This window comes from Macaca nemestrina, chromosome X (assembly GCF_043159975.1).
Source record: "Macaca nemestrina isolate mMacNem1 chromosome X, mMacNem.hap1, whole genome shotgun sequence".
Lineage (NCBI taxonomy): Eukaryota > Metazoa > Chordata > Mammalia > Primates > Cercopithecidae > Macaca > Macaca nemestrina.
The window spans coordinates 54103114-54124762 of NC_092145.1; the positions used below are offsets into that span (position 1 = coordinate 54103114).

Genomic DNA, 21649 nt, shown 5'->3' on the forward strand with positions numbered 1-21649 from the left:
ATCATATATCTTGTATCCAGGGACTTGTATCTAGAATACAGAAAGAACTCTTACAACCCTATAGGATAATGAACAACCCAATTTAAAAGTGGGCAAAGGATCCTAACAGACATTTCTCCAGGGAGGGTATACAAATGGTCAATAAGCACATGAAAAGATGCTCAATATCATTAGTTATCAGGGAAATGCAAATCAAAACCACAATGAAAGACTACTTTACACCTACTAGCATAGCTATAATCAAGTCAGATAAAATAGCCAGTATTGGTGAGGATGCGATGAAATTTGAACCCTGTTATAGATTGCTGGAGGGAATGAAAAATGGTACAGCCACTGTGGAAAAGAGTTTGGCGATTCCTCAAAAAGCTAAACATAGAATTGCCATATCATACAGTAATTTTTTTCCTAGGTATACACTCAAAGGAACTGAAAAAGCAGGAACCTGAACAGATATTTATATACCAATATTCAACACAGCATCATTCACAATAGCCAAAAGGTGGGAACAACTCAAATGTCCAACAACAGATGAATGGATAAACAAAATGAGATATAGTCATCCCTTGTTATCAGCAGGGGATTGGTTCCAGGACTTCCCCTCTCCGCCACCGTATCAAACTCTACAGATTCTCAAGTTTGTTATATAAAATTGTGTAGTACTTGCATATAACCTATGCACATCCTCCTGTATACTTTAATCAGGGGGTGCCCAGTCTTTTGTTTTCCGGGCCACACTGAAAGAAGAACTGTCTTGAGCCACACATAAAATACACTAATGATAGCTGATGAGCTTAAAAAAAATCCCCCGGGCTGGGCGCGGTGGCTCACGCCTGTAATCCCAGCACTTTGGGAGGCCGAGACGGGCGGATCACGAGGTCAGGAGATCGAGACCATCCTGGCTAACACGGTGAAACCCCGTCTCTACTAAAAAATACAAAAAACTAGCCGGGCGAGGTGGCGGGCGCCTATAGTCCCAGCTACTCGGGAGGCTGAGGCAGGAGAATGGCGTGAACCCGGGAGGCGGAGCTTGCAGTGAGCTGAGATCCAGCCACCGCACTCCAGCCTGGGTGACAGAGCGAGACTCCGTCTCAAAAAAAAAAAAAAAAAAAAAAAAAAAAAAAAAAATCCCCCAAAAACTCTCATAATGTTTTAAGAAAGCTTACGAATTTCCGTTGGGCCTCATTCAGAGCAATCCTGGGTTGTGGGTTGGACAAGCTTGCTTTAAATCATCTCTGGATTAGTTATAATACTTAATATAATGTAAATGCTATGTAAATAGTTATTACACTGCATTTTTTATTTGTATTTTTTATTGTTATCTATATCTTTTAATATTTTCAATCAGTAATTGGATGAATCCATGGATGCAGAACCCTCAGACACAGAGGGCTGACTGCATATATATGAAGTAGAATATTATTCATCCATAAAAAGGAATGAAGTTCTGATACATGGTACAAATGAATGAACCTTAAAGACATTATGATAAATGAAAGCAGCCAGACACAAAAGGATAAATACTGTATGATTCCACTTATATGAGGTGCCTAGAATAGGCAAATTCATAGAGACAGATAGTAGATTAGAGGCTACTAGGAACAGGGGAAAGAGGGAATAGGGAGTTACTGTGTAATGGTTAGAAAATTTCAGTTTAGGGTAATGAAAAAGTTTTGGAAATAGATAGTGGTGATGCTTGCACGACACTGTGAATGTAATACATGTCACTGATATATACACCAAAAAAGTTTTAAAATGGTGAGGGTCAGGCACAGTGCCTCATATCTATAATCCCAGCACTTTGGGAGGCCGAGGCAGGAGGATTGCTTAAGGCCAGAAGTTCAAGGCCAGCCTGGGCAACATAGTGAGACTCTGTCTCTAGAAAAACTTTAAAAATTAGTTGGGCATGGTAGTGCATGCCTGTGGTCCCAGCTACTTTGAATGATGAAGTGGATGACTCATTGTATGGTATGCGAAATAAATCTCAATAAAGCTGTGTTTGTCTTTGTGTTTTTTTTTTTTTTTGAGACAGAGTCTCGCTCGTCACCCAGGCTGATCAATCGAGGTTGCAGAGAGCCATGATAGTGCCACTGCACTCCAGCCTGCACAAGAGTGAGACCCCATCCCAAATTTAAAAAAAAAAAAAAAAAATAGAAATAATGAAAAAAAATAAATGGCCGGGCTCGGTGGCTCAAGCCTGTAATACTAACACCTTGGGAGGCCAAGGAAGGCAGATCACCTGAGGTCAGGGATTTGAGACCAGCCTGGCCGACATGGTGAAACCCCGTCTCTACTAAAAATACAAAAATTAGCCAGGCATGGTGGCGCATGCCTATAATCCCAGCTACTCGGGAGGATGAGGCAGGAGAATCACTTGAACCTGGGAGGCAGAGGTTGCAGTAAGCTGAGATCGCACCATTGCACTCCAGCCTGGGCAACAAGAGTGAAACTCTGTCTCAAAAAATAAATTAAAAAAAAAAAAATTTAAGTACTAATACACCAGGCACGGTGGCTCATGCCTGTAACCCCAGCACTTTGGGAGGCCAAGGCAGGCAAATCACCTGAGGTCGGGAGTTCAAGACCAGTCTGACCAACATGGAGAAACCTCATCTCTACTAAAAATACCAAAAATTAGCCAGGCGTGGCGGCACATGTCTGTAATCCCAGCTACTCAGGCGGCTGAGGCAGGAGAATAGCTTGAACCCGGGAGACGGAGGTTGCACTGAGCCAAGATGGCGCCACTGCACTCCAGCCTGGGCAACAAGAGTGAAACTCCATCTCGGGAGGGGGAAAAAAAAAAGTACTAATACATGCTATAACACAGATGAAACTTGAAAACATTTTGCTAAGAGGCAAGTCATAAAAGACCACATTATTACATTAGTTCATTTATATAAAATGTCCAAAATAGGCAAACTTATAAAGACAGAAAATTAGATTAGGGGTTGCTTAGAGCTAGGGGGTTAATAGAGAGATGGGAGTGATAGCAAAGGGTATGGGGTTTCTTTTTTTTCTTTTTTGAAATGATGAAAATGTTCTAAAATTGACTATGCTGAAATGGTTGTACATACCTGTGACTATACTTAAAATCAGTAAATTGAATACTTTAAATGGGTGAATTGTGGAGTATGTGAATTAAATCTCAATAAAGCTGTGTTTGTCTTTTTTTTTTTTTTTTGAGACAGAGTCTCGCTCGTCACCCAGGCTGGAGGGTGCAGTGGTGCAATCTCGGCTCACTGCAATCTCCGCCTCTCCGGTTCACACGATTCTCCTGCCTCAGCCTCCCAAGTAGCTGGGATTAGAGGTGCCTGCCACCATGCCTGGCTAATTTTTGTATTTTTAGTAGAGACGGCGTTTCGCCATGTTGGCCAGGCTGTTCTCAAACTCCTGACCTCAGGTGATCCGCCCCCCTCAGCCTCCCAAAGTACTGGGATTACAGGTGTTAGCCACCACGCCTGGCCTAAAGCTGCTTTTTAAAAGTAGCTAGAGAGAAAAGAAAAAAAAGGATTACAATTAGACTGATTCAATAACATGATGGAAGCAAGGAGCCAGTGGAATAATATTGTCAGTATCCTGAAAAAATTTAACTGTCATTCTAGAATTCTACATACACCAATACCAGTTTTCAAGAACAAGGGCAAAGTAGAGACATTTTCAGACAAAGAGTTTGCCATCAAAAGATTTTCAATGAAAGAATAAAAAATACACTTTTAGCCAAAGGAAAATAATCTCATCTTGACGGTGTGAGATGCAAAAACAAATGATGAGCAAAGATACTGGGAGATATGTGGGCAAATCTAAACAATTATCAACTGTAAAAATAATATTGGTCAGGCGCAGTGGCTCACGCCTGTAATCCCAACACTTTGGGAGGCTGAGGCAGGTGGATCACCTGAGTTTGAGACCAGCCTGACCAACATGGAGAAACCCTGTCTCTACTAAAAATACAAAAAATCGCACCATTGCACTCCAGCCTGGGCAACAAGCGTGAAACTCTGTCTCAAAAGGAAAAAAAAACACCTACTCTGTGTGTGTGTGTGTGTGTGTGTGTGTGTGTGTGTGTGTGTGTGTAAAGGGATGGAGAAAAACAAGGTAAAACTAAAACCAGACAACAACAGCACATAAGCCAGGAGCAGTGTGATGAGAGCTAAAGCATTCTTCTGCACCATATGACACGAAGAGAAAAAAAAGAACAAGAAAAAGAGAGTTAAAGCATCCTGAGGTTTTTGTATCCTGTAAGATAAAGGTACAGATGCCAGTTACCTTTAGACTTAAAGTATGCATGTTAAGTAGGTACAAAAACACTTAGGTGACTTCCAAACAAGAATAGGAAAAAAACTAGGGTCAAAAAAAAAAAAAAAAGCTCATTTAGAATATCTCAAAATAAGATATCTGAATTTATTTCTACTATAATCACTACACCGAGGTAAATAAACTAATTATCAGCCGGGCACGGCAACAGAGTGAGACTCCGTCTCAAAAAAAAAAAAAAATTAGAAGACCCCTTGGCTGGTGTGGTAGCTCACACCTGTAATCCCAGCACTTTGAGAGCCCGAGGCCGGTGGATCACCTGAGGTCAGGAGTTAAAGACCAGCCTGGCCAACATGGTGAAACCCCATCTTTACTAAAAATACAAACAAATTAGCCAGGCGTGCTGACAGGTGCCTGTAATCCCAGCTACTTGGGAGGCTGAGGCAGGAGAATCTCTTGAACCCAGAAGGTGGAGGTTGCTGTGAGCTGAGATCACGCCATTGTACTCTAGCCTGGGCCAAAAGAGCAAAATTCTGTTTCAAAAAAAAAAAAAAAATTAGAGGACGCCAAAATTGCTTTTTGTTTTTCTGGGTAATGTCTGTCAACACTCACCAGGTTAGAAATAATACTGAGGATATTTTTTTTTGAGACAGGTTCTTGCTCTGTCACCCATGCTGGAATACAATGGCACCATCACAGCTCACTGCTGCCTCCAACTCCCAGGCTCAAACGATCAAATGATTTCTGCCCCCCGCCCCAGCCTCCCAAGTAGTTGGGACTACAAGTGCACGCCACCACACCCAGCTTTTTTTTTTTTTCCCCAGTAAAGATGAGGTCTCACTAGGCTGGAATGCAATGGCATGATCTCAACTCACTGCAACCTCTGCCTCCTGGACTCAAGCGATCCTCCTGCCTCAGCCTCCTAAGTAGCTGGGACGATAGGCACATACCACCACACCTAGCTAATTTTTGTATATTTTGTAGAGATGGGGTTTCACCATGTTGTCCAAGTTGGTCTCGAACTCCTGAGCTCAAGTGATCTGCCTGCCTCGGCCTCCTCAAAGTGCTGGAATTACAGGCATGAGCCATCACGCCCAGCCCATTTCTACAAATCTTTTTAATGGCTCTGGCTTAAGAGAATACAGTTGGAATCTGTGCTTCTATATTAATTCTATTATGTTTTGATTGAATTGCATGAAGAAAATCCAGCCTCACACAGATATATAGTTGGAAAAGGTAGGAACAGTTTAAAAGGCTTTTCAGAAAATTATGGATATTAGTCTTTGCTACTACACCAAAACTTGACAAGTGGTAGTTTCTTAAGGGGTAGCTGTAATGTGGAATCTGAAACACTCTCAATAAAAGCTCTGTACTCTGTTCCATTAAAATTCGTTGATGTATCTTGTATTTTAAAGGGTTCTTTTACCCATTTATGAATTTAGAACATCATACTTGTTCATCAGGAAAATATTGGCTCACTGAGTTATACTGAGCTTCCAAATGCTGACACATTTCATTATATGGTAACTAAAAATCACAACATTAATACCATCACCAATTATTACAAAAGTCTTTCAGGTATCTGAAAGCTGTCAGGTTCATAGTGGCAGATACAAATTTTCTAAACTTTAATTTTTCACTTGAATGCTCAAATGTTATCACTGGCAACAGATACGGCCAGTTGTTTTCTTTGAATAACAGGCTTGTTTTGTTCATTTTCAAGAAAACATCTTCCAAGTACCCAAGTCTGTATAACTATGGTTCGTATGTCAGTCATTCTTTTTTTTTTTGAGACAGAGTCTCACTCTGTCGCCAGGCTGGAGTGCAGTGGCGTGATCTCGTCTCACTGCAACCTCTGCCTCCTGGGTTCAAGCAATTCTCCTGCCTCAGCCTCCCAAGTAGCTGGGACTACAGGTGTGCGCCAACATGCCCAGCTAATTTTCCTATTTTTAGTAGAGACGGGGTTTCACCATGTTGGCCAGGATGGTCTCAATCTCTTGACCTTGTGATCCGCCTGCCTTGGCCTTTCAAAGTGCTGGGATTACAGGTGTGAACCACTGCGCCCGGTCATCAGTCATTCTTTCAAATAAAAATGGAGCTAGTTTGGCTCACAACTCAATCACACAAATGCTTTTCCTCAGAATAACCATTGTACTTTAGTATGCAGGACTTTGTTTGTACTTGCCATTTCATTACACAGAATATTAAAGACGTAGAGATTTAATAAAACTATTGAGTTAATTTTTATGCTTCACTTGACATTCTTTTTTTTTTTTTTTTTTTTTTTGAGACGGAGTCTCGCTCTGTCGCCCAGGCTGGAGTGCAGTGGCCGGATCTCAGCTCACTGCAAGCTCCACCTCCCGGGTTCATGCCATTCTCCTGCCTCAGCCTCCCGAGTAGCTGGGACTACAGGCGCCCGCCACCTTGCCCGGCTAGTTTTTTGTATTTTTTAGTAGAGACGGAGTTTCACCGTGTTAGCCAGGATGGTCTCGATCTCCTGACCTCGTGATCCGCCCGTCTCGGCCTCCCAAAGTGCTGGGATTACAGGCTTGAGCCACCGCGCCCGGCCTACACTTGACATTCTTAAGTGAAATTAGCATTTTTGTTTTTTTACCACAATGAAGAACATAATAAAGAACATGCTAGTACAGTTTGGTGCCACTGCCTTGATTCATGTTAAATGGCCAGTAGTTTTACCCAGAATTGCTTTAGCACCATCAGTGCTAAGGTCAACAAAGTGAAAATGGCAAATAATACCTTGGTTTTATTATGAAAATAATTTTGACCTCTTGGACTTCCCGAAAGGGTCTTAGGAAGCCCCAGGGGGTCCACAGACCATATTTGAGAATTTCTTGTCTACGACATCATGTTATACCTAGATTATCATGTCAGCTTCCTAACTAGTATTCCTGCCTTCGGCCTCTCTCTTAATTCACATTGTTGGGCACTACTAGATACAGCTTCCTACAGAGCTGCTTTCAACATATTCCAGCCAAAAATATTCAGTGATTTACCCACTGAATAAAGTTCAAATTCCTTAGCATCACATTGGAAGACCTCTACAATCTGTCTTCACCCAACTTTTTCAGCCTTACCACCTAACACCATCGCCAATTAAGTCAGGCTGGTCTATTTAAGGTCACCTAAAACACAATTTACACACCTCACGACTTTGCTTGAAATATTCCCATCATATCAAATATCATTTTCTGTCACCAAATCCCAAATCCTATTCAACCTGTGAGGCCCAGCTCAACACCCACATACTTTATGGTGCTCTTAACTAATCATTTTGAGTTACAGTGCTTTCTTCCTTCCTGGAAATATTATAGCAATTATTATCTTCAAACTCTCATATGCTGTTTTTGATAATTTATGTTATTTCCTTAATTCCCCAACTAGATTTCAAGTTCCTGGAGTATAGAAACCCTATGCTAAACTTTGAATCTTCTACAGTGCCTAGAACAATGCAATGAACACACTGGAAACATCATTTTAAAAAATAAAATCAATAAATGAATTCCCTTCCCAAAGGCAAGAGAAATACAGTTAGACGAGTGATTCACACGGTCTGTGAACTACTGATGGTCCTTGAAAGTGTTCCAGGTGGACAGTAGATTGATTTCTTAAAGTTATTAATGTTTTTAAGGGAAATAATTATGCTATTTAATAAAAATCACTCCATTGGCACTCATGAAAAGTAATCCTCTCCTTCTCATTAATTTTGATGAGGCTTTTGCAGTGTTAATCAAGAAAATGTAGAGTAAATGACTCAAAGGACCCTGTTGAAGTGGTTTAAAAGGGAAAAGATGGCAATAAGTGCTCTAGATCAGCAAACAAGACTCCAATGTGAAATCAACTTTATCTGTAACATTTTTATTTCCTTAAAATAAGATATAAAGTAAATATGATAAAAACTTTCTATTTGTTAATCTGAGAGACAGGAGCAAAATAGAATGTTATTATTTGCCCTTTTCTGTATATTTGATATGTCTATGTTATCTTGGTACATTTCTGTATGTTTGATATATTTTTAAAATAAGGAAAAACACATTGTATAGCATGCTGAAGGATATATGGTGCATCAATATACACTCATGTACTATTTGATTGATGCCTAATGCTGTCCAATTTTTACTTACCAGTGCATCATCTTGCAATGAAGCAAAAAAGAAGCCGTAGAGCAAGTTAATTTGCTCCTTACGATCAATGAAGTCAAACATTGCAACCAGCCAACGATAAAAAAGTACCTATTGAAGAGACAAAATACTTATCTTTAAAGAAATACAACTGGTACAGAAGAGTTTAATTCCACCCCCCGTCCCCCGTCGCCAGGGCTATTTTAGAGGCTTCAGGCACAAAGGAGAATAATAGATTTTATTTCTCAGTAAAAATTTCTGTTTGAACATAGCCCTTGCATCAAGATATATTGTTCCAAAACTACAGGCTTTGCACAAAAGGCCAATGTCATTACTTGATAAGTGGCTCTTCCTTGTCAGTCCTTAAGTGGTTCTGAAGGACTTACAATCAAAGAGTTTAAAAAGATTACCTTGGTGCTACCAGAACACTTGTCAACACAAAGCCAGGAGACTGCCTTAACCACAGAATCTTGTGATATTACTGTTGCTGGGATCATGCACTTCAATATCCGTGTGTTTACAGCATTTCCTGGAAAGGAGACAAGCTAAATTAAACTACATTTTGATGTCTCAATTGTTCTTTTACTATTACTCACTCTCGGATCTAAAAATCTCACATTAGGCTGGGCATGATGGCTCATGCCTGTAATCCCAGCACTTTGGGAGGTCATGGTGGGTGGATCACCTGAGGTTGGGAGTTTGAGACCAGCCTGACCAATATGGAGAAACCCCATCTCTACTAAAAATACAAAAATTAGCCAGGCGTGATGGAGCATGCCTGTAAGCCCAGCTACTCGGGAGGCTAAGGCAGGAGAATCGCTTGAACCCAGGAGGCGGAGGTTATGGTGAGCTGAGATCATGCCATTGCACTCCAGCCTGGGCAACAAGACCAAAACTCCATCTCAAAAAAAAAAAAAAAACCTCACATTATATTGAAGGCAATAAAAACCAACAGTGTGTAAAATTCAGTATCTCTTATCATTATTAATAAATTGTTCAAAACAAAAATGTACCTTTAACTACTGATGTAAACTATAAGGCAATGGTGAGGCACAGTGGCTCATGCCTATAATCCTAACACTTTGGGAGGCCGAGGCAGGCGGATCACTTGAGCCCAGGAGGTCAAGACTAGCCTGGGCAACATGCCAAAACCCCATATCTACTAAAAATACAAAAATTAGTCAGGGGTGGTGGGGTAAGCCTTTAGTCCCGGCAACTTGGGAGGCTGATGTGGGGGAAACACCCGAGCCCAGGGAGGTCGAGGCTGCAGTGAGCTGTGATCATGTCACTGCACTCCAGCCTGGATGACAAAGTGAGACCCTCTCTAAAAAAAAAATAAAAATAAAAATAAAAAACTATAAGGCAAATTATTTGGCTCAAATATTTCTATTTAAAAAATATAAATGAGTACAGGGTTTCTTCTTGGGGTGATGAAAATGTTCAAGAATTAGATAGTGGTGATGATTACACAACTCTGACTATGCTTTAAAGAAATGCTGAATTTGGAGCTGAACGCGGTGACACATGCCTATAATCTAAGCACTTTGGGAGGCTGAGGTGGATGGATTGCTTGAGCCCAGGAGTTTGAGACCAGCCTGGACAACATAGCAGGACCCCGTCTCTATGTAAAAAAAAAATTAGCTGGGCATGGTGGCGCCTCCTGGGTGGCTGAGGCCGGAGGACTGCTTGAGCCTAGGAGTTTGAGATTAGCCTAGGCAATATAGTGAGACCCCAATCTCTACAAAAAATACAAAAATTAGCCAGATGTGGTAGCACATGCCTATAGTCCCAGCTACTTGGTAGGCTGAGGTGGGAGGATCACTTGAACCTAGAAGGTGGAGGTTGCAGTGAGGTGAGATCACACCACTAGACTCCAGCCTGGGTGACAGAGTGAGACTCTGTCTCCAAAAACAAAAATGCTGAATTTTTAAAACAGTGAATTTTGCCAGGAGCGGTAGCTCATGCCTGTAATTCCAGCACTTTGGGAGGCCGAGGCAGGCAGATCACCTGAGATCAGGAGTTCAAGACCAGCCTGGCCAAGGTGATGAAACTCCATCTCTAATTTAAAAAATACAAAATTAGGCCAGGCGTGGTGACTCACGCCTGTAATCCAGGCTGGGCGACAAGAGTGAAACTCCATCTCAAAAAAAAAAAAAAAAAAAAAATTAGCCGAGTGTCATGGTAGGCGCCTGTAATCCCAGCCACTCAGGAGGCTGAGGCAGGAGAATCACTTGAACATGGGAGGTGGAGGTTGCAGTGAGCCGAGATCACGCCATCGCACTGCACACTGGGCTACCAGAGTGAAACTCCATCTCAAAAATAAAAAAGTAAAAAATAAAAAAATAATGAATGTTACGAGGGCACGGTGGCTCACAACTGTAATCCCAGCACTTTGGAAGGCCAAAGCAGGCAGATCATCTGAGGTCAGGAATTCAAGACCAGCCTGGGCAACATGGTGAAACCCCCATCTCTACTAAAAATACAAAAATTAGCTGGGCGTGGTGGTGGGCGCCTGTAATCCCAGCTACTTAGGAGGCTGAGGCAGGAGCATCGCTTGAAACCGGGAGGCAGAGGTTGCAGTGAGCCGAGATCACACCATTGCACTCCAGCCTGGGCAATAAGAGTGAAACTCCGTCTCAAAAAAAAAAAGAAAACAAAAGGAAAAAACAATGAATTTTATGGTATGTGAGTTATATCTCCAAAAAAGCTTTCAATCACAGGAAAATTTCAAAGATTTTTTTTTTAATGGCCTCATAGACTGATTTATTTAAAGCTACTGATGGACACTTTGCATGAGGTGTTACATTTAAGAATGTATTTGTTCATGAGAGAATGTGAGCCAGAAATAAAAACATACATATAAAATTAAAATGTATATATTTGTATCATCCGCTCACCCCAAAAAAGCAGGAAGAGTAGCAGAATAGAACAGATATTCTTTTTTTTTTTGAGACAGGGTCTGACTCTGTCACCCAGGCTGGAGTGCAGTGGCGCAATCATAGCTCACAACAACCTCAAATTCCTGGGCTCAAGCAATCCTCCCACCTCAGCCTCCAGGGTAGCTGAGACTACAGGCATGTGTCACCATACCTGCTTACGTTTTTTATTTCTAGCAAAGACAAGGTCTCACTATGTTGCCCAGGCTGGTCTCGCACTCCTGGACTCAAGGGATCTGCCCACTTTGGCCTCCCAAAGTGCTGGGATTACAGGCATGAGCCACCATGACTGGCCTAGAACAAGATATTCTTGGAATTGACTAGCAGTAATACCATTCTACACTAGTCCAATCTTTCCACTTGATCTCAGGCCTCTATGGTGTTCTCCCATCTGGTAATAGAAATGATGTCACAGAGATCACCTGAGGGCAAGAGTTCGAGACCAGCCTGGCCAACGTGCTGAAACCCCATCTCTACTAAAAATACAAAACTTAGCCAGGCATGGTGGCGGGCGCCTGTAATCCCAGCTACTCAGGAGGGTGAGGCAGGAGAATCGCTTGAACCTGGGAGGCGGAGTTTGCAGTGAACCAAGATCGTCTCAAAAAAAAAAAAAAAAAAAGTCACAGAGGCTGGCTTTGAATACATCCTATCTCAACTTCTGTTAATTAAGGCTTCAAGAATTAGAATATATCTCATCACTTTGTACACTATCATTCTGTGGAGAAGAAAGGAAGCAGTGATGATAGGTAATGAATCACAAAAATAAAAATCTCTGCTTTCCACTCTTGTGGTTTCTTTTCTTGTTTTCTTTCTCACTCCCATCCACTAACTCTTCGAAATTTAAAATAGTCTCACCACTAACACATTACACGTGCACCAAATTCAAAGGGAGAATTCAATACTGATTCTATTTTTACTTCCAAGTGACTTAATTTTTAAAGAATCTAAAGTCCCTTTGTACCTAATTATAATGACATTTCTAGCATACCTGCCTCTGAATATGCATTGAAACTTACCAAAAGAGCTGCATGTAAAGATCTAGTAGGGATGGGGGACATCACAGAAATAACTATAATAAAAGGGAGAAAAGGAATTAAGGAGGCCACATTTGACCTCAGCAAATTCCAGCTTAGCAGAAAAAAAAAAAAATGAAAAGTAACAATAGAAAGCCAGAGATTATTTTTTAAATTGCTATATAAGTTTCCCAAGTCTGAGGCATGCATTTTGAGACACCTCAAGTCCTGGCAGACATCAAGATAACCTAATCATTAATTTCTGAGATAAAGAAAGGAGGCTGGGTGCAGTGGCACGCACCTGTAGTCCCATCTACTTGGGAGTCTGAGATGGGAGGACTGCTTGAATCTAGAAGGTCGAGGCTGCAGTGAACCGTGATCATATCACTGCACTGCAGTCTGGACAACAGAGTGAGACTCTGTCACGAAAAAAAAATTTCTAAAACAGAAAACATCTGTATACTCCACATGTTGTTTTTTTGTTTTGTTTTGAGATGGAGTCTCGCTCTGTCACCCAGGCTGGAGTGCAGTGGCATGATCTCCGCTCACTGCAAGCTCTGCCTCCTGGGTTCACGTCATTCTCCTGCCTCAGCCTCTCAAGTAGCTGGGACTACAGGCGCCCACCACCACGCCCGGCTAATTTTTTGTATTTTTAGTAGAGATGGGGTTTCACCATGTTAGCCAGGGTGGTCTTGATCTCCTGACCTCGTGATCCACCTACCTCAGCCTCCCAAAGTGTTGGGGTTACAGGCGTGAGCCATTGCGCCCAGCCCCTACTCCATATATGTTTTAAAGTGAGATGGGAGTGGGTGAATTGATCTTGACAGACATTGTTCAGTTAAACACGGATTCCTGGAAAGATATTAGAACCAAACAATCTAAAACCATCTACAAGAAAAAAAACAATTTTATTAGGTCTCATTTAACTTTCTAGGGAAACACAGAGAACTAATCAGATAAAAATGGAGAAATAAAATACCTGACAGTCATATGTTGAATTCGGTTAGTAATGTGTTGTTACTTTAAAATAAATACACATACCCCTGCAAATATGCTGCTAGGATATAAACAAAGGAATCTAACATGCGACAGCCAAGAAACACTTAGTATATAAAGCATTTGGTTTTGAGAGCTGTCTTAATCTTTCTTTTTTTTCCCCAGAGACAGAGTCTTGCTCTGTGGCCCACACTGGAGTACAGTGGCACCATCATAGCTCATTGCAGCCTCAAACTCCTGGGCTCAAGTGATTCTCTTGCCTCAGACTCCCAAGTAGCTGGGACTACACGCACATGCTACTGCACCTAGCTAATTTTTTTTTTTTTTTTTAACATTTTGTAGACAAGGTTTCGCTTTGTTGCCCAGGCTGGTCTCAAATCTGGCTTCAAGCAATCATCCTGCCTTGGCCCTCCAAAGTGCTGAGATTACAGGCATGAGCCACTATACCCAGCCTTAACTTTTTTTAAGTAGAAAAAAAAGCAGCAATGTGGTACAGTATAAGCACTAGAATGGGAGTTTGGTCATCTTATTTCCCCAGTTCTACCTCTGACATTAAGCAAGTCTCTTTAACTACTCTGAGCCTCTTTTTCCTCACCTTTAAATGAGAGTGTTTAGAGTCTAAAATACCTTCCAAGTCTGAATTTAAATGAGAAAAAGTTAAAAGGTTCAAGTAAATAAAATATTGACCAGGTATTATTTCTAAGAATCTTTTCCAACCATCCCAACCATCACCAATGAATTTAGAACAGGAAAAGATGCACTTGCACAAAAGAAAAAGCATCTTAGCTGGGCACGGTGGCTCATGCCTGTAATCCCAGCACTTTGGGAGGCTGAGGCAGGCGGATCATCTGAGGTCAGAAGTTTGAGACCAGCCTGGCCAACATGACGAAACCCCGTCTCTACTAAAAATACAAAAATCAGCCGGGTGTGGTGGCACATGTCCATAATCCCAGCTACTCAGGAAGCTGAGGCAGGAGAATTGCTTGAACCCGGGAAGCAGAGGTTGCAGTGAGCCGAGATCACGCCATTGCACTCCAGCCTGGGTGAAAGAGCGAAACTCCATCTCAAAAAATAAATAAATAAAATAAAGAAAATGAAGGTAATGAAGTAGACTAAGTGATCTTTTAAGATGCCTTCCAGCAACATTGTTGAAATTACTACGTATGCTTAAGATAAATACTAAAAAACGGTTCTCATGTATTTGGTGACAAAAGTATGTATTTTGCATTTTATTTGTAATGATATATGGTAACTGGTCATTTTCAGCATATGCACACAGAAACTTTTGGCCTAAACACACAAAAAAGCCCATTGTATAATCTTAACAGATTGGTCTTATGAAGAGAACAGTAAACATAAAAAACTGCAACTAATTCCAATGAACAATCTAATTCAAAGTCTAAAAGGAAGGTCGGGCACAATGGGTCACGCCTGTAATCCCAATGCTTTGGAAGGCCAAGGAGGGCGGATCACCTGAGGTCGGGAGTTCGAGACCAGCTTGACCAACATGGAGAAACCTCATCTCTACTAAAAATACAAAATTAGTCGGGCATGGTGACACGTGCCTGTAATCCCAGCTACTCGGGAGGCTGAGGCAGGAGAATTGCTTGAACCCAGGAGGTGGAGGTTGCAATGAGCCAAGATCGCACCATTGCACTCCAGCCTGGGCAACAAGTGCAAAACTCAATCTCAAAAAAATAAATAAACAAAGTCTAAAAGGAAAAACTAATAGCAAAGTGATGACAAAAACATCCAAGACCGGGCACAGTGGCTCACGCCTGTAATCCCAGCACTTTGGGAGGCCAAGGCAGGTGGATCACGAGGTCAGGAGTTCAAGACCAGTCTGCCCAAGATGGTGAAACTCCGTCTCTACTAAAAATACAAAAACATTAGCCAGGCGTGGTGGAAGGCACCTGTAATCCCAGCACTTTGGGAGGCCAATGTAATCCCAGCTACTCGGGAGGCTGAGGCAGAGAGGTGGAACCCGGGAGGTGGAGGTTGTAGTGAGCTGAGATTGCACCACTACACTCTAGCCCGGGCGATGGAGTGAGACCCAGTCTCCCAAAAAAAACAAAAAACAAAAAATGCCCTTGGCCAGGCACGGTGGCTCACACCTGTAATCCCAGCACTTTGGGAGGCCAATGCAGGAGGCTCATGAGGTCAGGAGATGGAGACCATCTTGGCTAACACAGCAAAATAAAATCCAAAAATACAAAAAATTAGCCAGGTTACGTGGCACGTGCCTATAGTCCCAGGAACTCGGGAGGCTGAGGCAGGAGAATTGCTTGAACTCAGGAGACAGAGGTAGCAGCGAGCTGAGATCGTGCCACTGCACTCCAGCCTGGGTGACAGAGCGAGACTCCATCTCAAAACAAAAAACAAAACAACATCCCCCTCGAGCCAGGTGCGGTGGCTCAAGCCTGTAATCCCAGCAATTTGGGAGGCCAAGGTGGGAGGATCACTTGAGTCTAGGAGTTCCAGACCAGCCTGGGCAATATAGTCAGACACTGTCTCTATTATAAAAAATGTGTGTGTATACCTATCTATATATATGTGTGTGTGTGTGTGTGTGTATATATATATGTGTATATATACATATTTTTAAAACAAAAAAATATAGGTGCTAGGTGCGTTAAAAGAACAAAAAAAAGCATCTCCTCAACATACCAAATTTGCCACTGAGTGCAATATTTAATAGAACGTCAATTTCTTCTGAAGCTAACCCATTCTTCCAAGCCACATTTTCCACAGTTTTCAAGTGTTTTTCCAAAGTTTTATCTTTATTCTGTGAAGTTTTAACGGGACCTGAAAAAAGAAACAATATTAAATAGTGAGACCTTTAAAATTATTTCAGTCTTCAGCCTCAATAATAACAATTTGAAACTCTTTAAAGGAATAGCTTAATGACCAGGCGTGGTGACCCACATCTGTAATTCCAGCATTTTGGGAGGCCAAAGCAAGAGGATCACTTGAGGCCAGGAGTTTGACACCAGCCTGGGCAACATGACAAGACTCTATCTCTACAAAAGAATTAAAAACTAGCTGGGCATGCTGGCACGCGCCTGTGGTCCCAGCTCCTCAGGAGGCTGAGATGGGAGGCTCACTTGTGCCCGAAAGGTCAAACGTACAATGACCATGCCACTGCACTCCAGCCTGGGCAACAGAGCAAAACCCTGTCTCCAAAAATAAATAAAGGAGTTTATGTAAGACGTGTCTTCACAAAAACCGTTCAGAGATGTTTTTAACTAAAGAATATTTAACAGTGATAGCACCTTCAGTGAGGAAAGCTGGATTATGCCCTGACATTTCTATTCTAAACTAACTAAAAGCATTGAACTTAGACTACAACCTGTTTCAATACTAGGACAGTGGTTCCCAAACTTTGCCATACATTGGAACCACCCAAAGCCTTTAAAAAAATCCCTATGCCAGGTTGCATTCCATACCAATAAAATCAGAAAGTCTAAGAGTGGATGCCTGACGTCAGTTTGTTTGTTAAAGATTCTCAGAGCCAAAGGGGTAGAAAGGGAGGAAAAGAAAGAAAAGAAAAAAAGATTCTCAAGTGATCCCAATATGCAGCAGTTTGGGAACCACTCTACTAGTAAGTTTTGTTGTTGTGTCCCTAGTGCCCAGCATACTGATATGTAGTAACTGCTCAATGTCTATTAAATAAACAAAAGCATGAATGAGCAAAATTATGCTTTCCTTTAAAAACTCTTCAGAAAAAAAGACTAGACTATTTTTACAGAAATAGGACTTTCATAAGGAAAACAATCCACCTTTACCTTTCTCAAAATATTCCACTGCCATTTGCAAAGCATCTTCAGCTTGATCATCAGCATGCTCATAATCTCCCACTGGATTGTTTTGTCCATGTTTTGAGATGTTCTTTGAGTTGCTTGGACCCTGTTTTACTTTCCAGGCTGAAAGCGTGGTCTGAAAACTATTACTACCTTGTGAAATCCTGTTTTGTGCCTTGACGTTCTTAACTCTCTTTTGAGGTGACATTACTGCATATGTTCTACACAGAAAACAAGTGTTATCATTAATCAGCCAAACAGTCCTTTTTTATCCACAGAGAGAGGGTGTGTTTCCAGTATTTAGTATACAATAGCTAGCATACAACAGGCATGCAATAAATAAGTTGACAACAATTCAGGAAACAAAATCTAGAGGTTGACTTTCTCAGAAAGTCCTTGCCCTAAATAGAAATAGAAACAACCTGCCAAGGAACATTCATCAGCTGAACTAGCTTTCTAGTGGAAAAAAACAGTAAGAGTACAGGCAACATATGCAAGTTCTCTCTTAGAATGGCTATGTCATATAAATGGGTCCAAAACTAATCCATCTTGGCCGGGCGTGGTGGCTCACACCTGTAATCCCAGCACTCTGGGAGGCTGAGGCGGGCCTGACTTGAGGTCAGGCATACAGGAGTTTGAGATCAGCCTGGCCAATATGAGGAAACCCTGTCCCTGCTAAAAATACAAAAACTAGTTGGGCATAGTGGCACACACCTGTAATCCCAGCTACTCAGGAGGCTGAGGCAGGAGAATCGCTTGAACCCAGGAGGTGAAGGTTGCAGTGAGCAGAGACTGCACTGCTGCACTCCAGCCTGAGTGACAGAGCGAGACCCTGTCTCAAAACAAACAAAAAAACTAATCCATCTCAATAACTCAATCTTACTTTCTCCACTCCTATTTTCCCCACTTCTCCTTGATTTTGCTTTTAAACTTTATGCTCCTAAATTTTTCAGTGCTAAGTCAAAGCTGCATAGTTCAAAAGCCAAACTGGTGGCCAAACTACACACTTTCAGGAGACAAATATTCCCATTCATTCACCTAATAAATAATTACTCAATGTCATCTATCTGCCAAGCACAAGTCTAGTTACCAGGGATAAAATAATAAAACAATCAAGGTCCCTGCTCTCATGACACTTACACTGAAAGGCGAGGTGAGAGTCAATAAATAAGTATACAACTAAGACCGGGCATGGTAGTTCACACCTGTAATACCAGCACTTCGGGAGGCCGAGGCCGGAAGATTCCTTCAGCCTAGGAGTTCAAGACCAGTCTGGGCAACACAGTGAGACGTCTCTACTAAAGATTTAAAAAATTAGCTAGGCATAGTGGCACGCGCCTGTAGTCCTATCTACTCAGGAGGCTGAGGCAGGAGAATCGCTTGAGCCCGGGAGGTCGAGGCTGCAAAGAGCCGTGATTGCGCCACTGCACTCCAGCCTGGTTGACAGAGCAAGACTTTATCTGAAAAAAATAAAAAGTAAAAGGAAGAAAAGTAAGCAATAATGAATATAATACACAGTGATGTGACAGAAATGAAGCGGGGATGGGAAGCTACATTGTAACTTTGTAATAAGTGTTCAGAGAAAACCTCTCTGAGGTGACCTTTGAACTGAGATTTGAATGCCAAGAAGGAACCAGCCATGAGAAGATCTGGTGGAACAGTATTTCATGGAAAAGAGGAAGACATGCTAAGACCTTTAAGACTTTAAAGCAAAAAGAGCTTTATGTGTCAAAGAAACAGCAGCTTGACAGGGCAAGGTGGGTCACACCTATAATCCCAGCACTTTGGGAAGCTGAGGGCAACATAGTGAGACATTGTTTCTTTTTTTTGAGACAGTCTCACTCTGTCACCCAGGCAGGAATGCAGTGGAATGATCTCTATCTTGGCTCACCACAACCTCCACCTCCTGGGTTCAAGCAATTCTCCTGTCTCAGCCTCCCGAGTAGCTGGAATTACAGGCGCACACCACCACACCTGACTAATTGTTGTATTTTAGTAGAGACTGGGTTTCACCATGTTAGCCAGGCTGGCCTCGAACTCTTGACCTCAAGTGATCCACACCCACCTCGGCCTCCCAAAGTGCTGGGATTACAGGCGTGAGCCACCACGCCTGGCCCAACTCTGTCAAAAGAAAGAAGAAAAAAAGGAAAGAAAGGAAAGGAATGGAATGGAAAGGAAGAAAGGAAGGGAGGGAGAGACAGAGACAGAAAGAAAGAAGGAAAGAAAGAAAGAAAAGAAAGAGTAGTAACATTAGTCTAGAGGGAGTGGAATGAAAGAGGTAAAAGGTAATGAGCGATGAAATCAGAACGTAGCCAGTGACTAAGATCATATTGGGATTTGCAGGCCAGAGTAAGGAGTTTGGATTTTAAGTGTCATGGGAAAACATTGGGGAAGGGGGAAAGGTTAGAGAGTGGAGCAATACCACCTGATTTGTGTTTGAAGATCATGTTAGTTGCAGTGCAGAGACGAAAACGTTAGAGGTCAAGGAGAGAAAAGAAACCAAATAAAAAGCTGTTGCAGAAGTCCAGAAGAAGGATGACTGTAGGCCTAGGGTGTAGAGGTGGAAAATGATTGGATTCGTGCAATGTTTTGGAGTTAGATAGAGCAGGCTGTGATAAAAGAATTGGATGTAGGGAAAAGGGAAGAGGAACCAAGAATGACTTCTAAGTTTCTGGCTGCAAATAGGAAAAACGAAAGGAATGGTCGGAATGACACTTACTCAATCCCACCTCCCTGGAACAGATGAGGCCAGATCAGGAGAGGAATATGTCCAAACCAGTGGGAAGGTACAGGTTCCGAGTTATTTCCTAGGTTCCTAGGAAAGAAGGGCAAGGGAACAGCTTCTGACCCCACCCAGTTGAACCATCCCAGGGCTTCCCAAGGATCCCTGGAGGGAAACTGGCTACGGAAAACCCGACCGCAGTCACACCTTGCAGGATAGTCCCACCCTCAAAAGTTAAAAAATTCTCTTCGCTCCCATTTCGCGCGGTGCTTAACAGTACCTCCTCACCTGACACTCTACCTGTACCCGCACAGGCCTCTGACGACCGAATGCCGCCTCCGGAATTCAAAGAAGCTGACTCCACCCCACGCATGCGCTTCCGCGCAAACCCAGTCGGCGGCTGGGCGGAGTAACGCACTTAGCTGAAGCCTGATTGGCTAGAGGTGGCGGGTGGCTCGGTGGCGGGAGGTGGCGCGCGCGATGACGCTGACGTAGACCCAATTACGGAGAGCGGCTTGCCCCACCCACCTGAGCCTGTGGGGAGCGCAGCGAGTGGGCCGTTGCTGCTGGTGTCAGCTGATTGGCTGGCGTTCCCACTGAGCTAAGAATATTCATGTTCGTAATTTTGCGTATAGCGGGACAATTCGTGTCTGGGTTCTTGAATTTAACATGATCAATTATAGTGATTATTTTGCCTAGGCTGACCCAAGATGTCGGGACTTTGTAGGAAATGTGAAACCGTAAATATCACAATAAAGGTGGCTTCTCCCTGGCCGAGACTTAAGTTAAAGGGCCTGTCGCTTTCCCCATGTGAACCTAGGGCGTGGGAGGAAAGAAAGGCTGGATCTGCCCTCTTTTTACCGAGAATGGGTATGGATATCCTCCAAAGTTTTCTAGAAACCGGCTGTCAACATGTAACTATTCCTAACAATGAGGAGTTAATTGACCTTAAAGAAACTGGCTTTAAAACAGCAACAAGGGTTTAGTCTAAGCTCTCAGCTTAGTCCCTAATTTAATCTCTTAACTAGAGTAGGAATAAAAGAGAAAAGACAAATTTAATGACTCTCACTGAGTTGTTGAGACCAAAACATACCTATAAACTTTAGGCAAACTTGGCGGGGGGGATTGCAATCTTAGAGATGAATAATCAAAGTTTATGTATTTGGGAAAGGATACAGCAAAAATAACTTTACCACATCATATATGGTTTTCAGAATAGTTTCACCAACTCTTACTTAATCATGCATGACAACTGAGGCTCTTCAATTTTTTCGGATAGATGCTGTTCTTTAATAAAATTGAAAATTTCTTGAATAATTTTTCATGTTTTTAATCATGTTTCATAGGCTCAAAGAAATGCAAATTGGAAGGAAATTTAAGGTTTCAACAACCTTCTTTTTGTAGATGGTGAAGCTGGAGCCCTGAGTGGTGAACTATCTTGCCTAATGTGAAAAGTCCGTGGCAGTGCAACTTGTACCACTTTGTGGAGATATATGTGTACATGTGTGTGTATCTATATAGATATGTGTATATATATGTATATATGTGTGTGTATAGAGATATGTGTATATGTGTGTGTGTATATATATATAGTGAAAGATAGTGATTCACCTTTGATACACCTTCGATTTTCTCTGAAATCATTTTTCGAACTTCTCTTGGCATCACCTAATTAAGCAAAACTCCCAAACCTGGAAATTGTATTGAGATCCTAATTACGTGGCTTTCTGTCTTGTGTGCTAACATCACAAAAGTGTGGGGAAACGTAAATAAAATTGGAAAGTTGGGCCAGGCG

General features: G+C 42.1%; 1 protein-coding gene across 4 annotated transcripts in view; it reads right to left on the minus strand.

The window, feature by feature from the left end:
* Window positions 1–20213, minus strand: part of LOC105499308 (centromere protein I) — a 65017-nt gene extending 44804 nt beyond the window's left edge. For 2 of the 4 annotated variants that reach the window (XM_011771832.3, XM_011771830.3), the window contains exons 1-7: window positions 20143–20213; window positions 19852–19947; window positions 18273–18592; window positions 17118–17353; window positions 16000–16137; window positions 8798–8916; window positions 8391–8498 (exon numbers count right to left, since the gene is read on the minus strand). In XM_011771832.3, coding sequence (XP_011770134.2) covers window positions 8391–8498; window positions 8798–8916; window positions 16000–16137; window positions 17118–17340 — 588 coding nt within the window. In that variant the 5' untranslated portion in view covers window positions 17341–17353; window positions 18273–18592; window positions 19852–19947; window positions 20143–20213. Of the gene's footprint in view, window positions 1–8390; window positions 8499–8797; window positions 8917–15999; window positions 16138–17117; window positions 17354–18272; window positions 18593–19851; window positions 19948–20134 lie in introns of all 4 variants that reach the window. The other 2 variants (XM_011771831.3, XM_071089277.1) reach the window with 2 other exon arrangements.
* Window positions 20214–21649: the final 1436 nt, after the last annotated feature.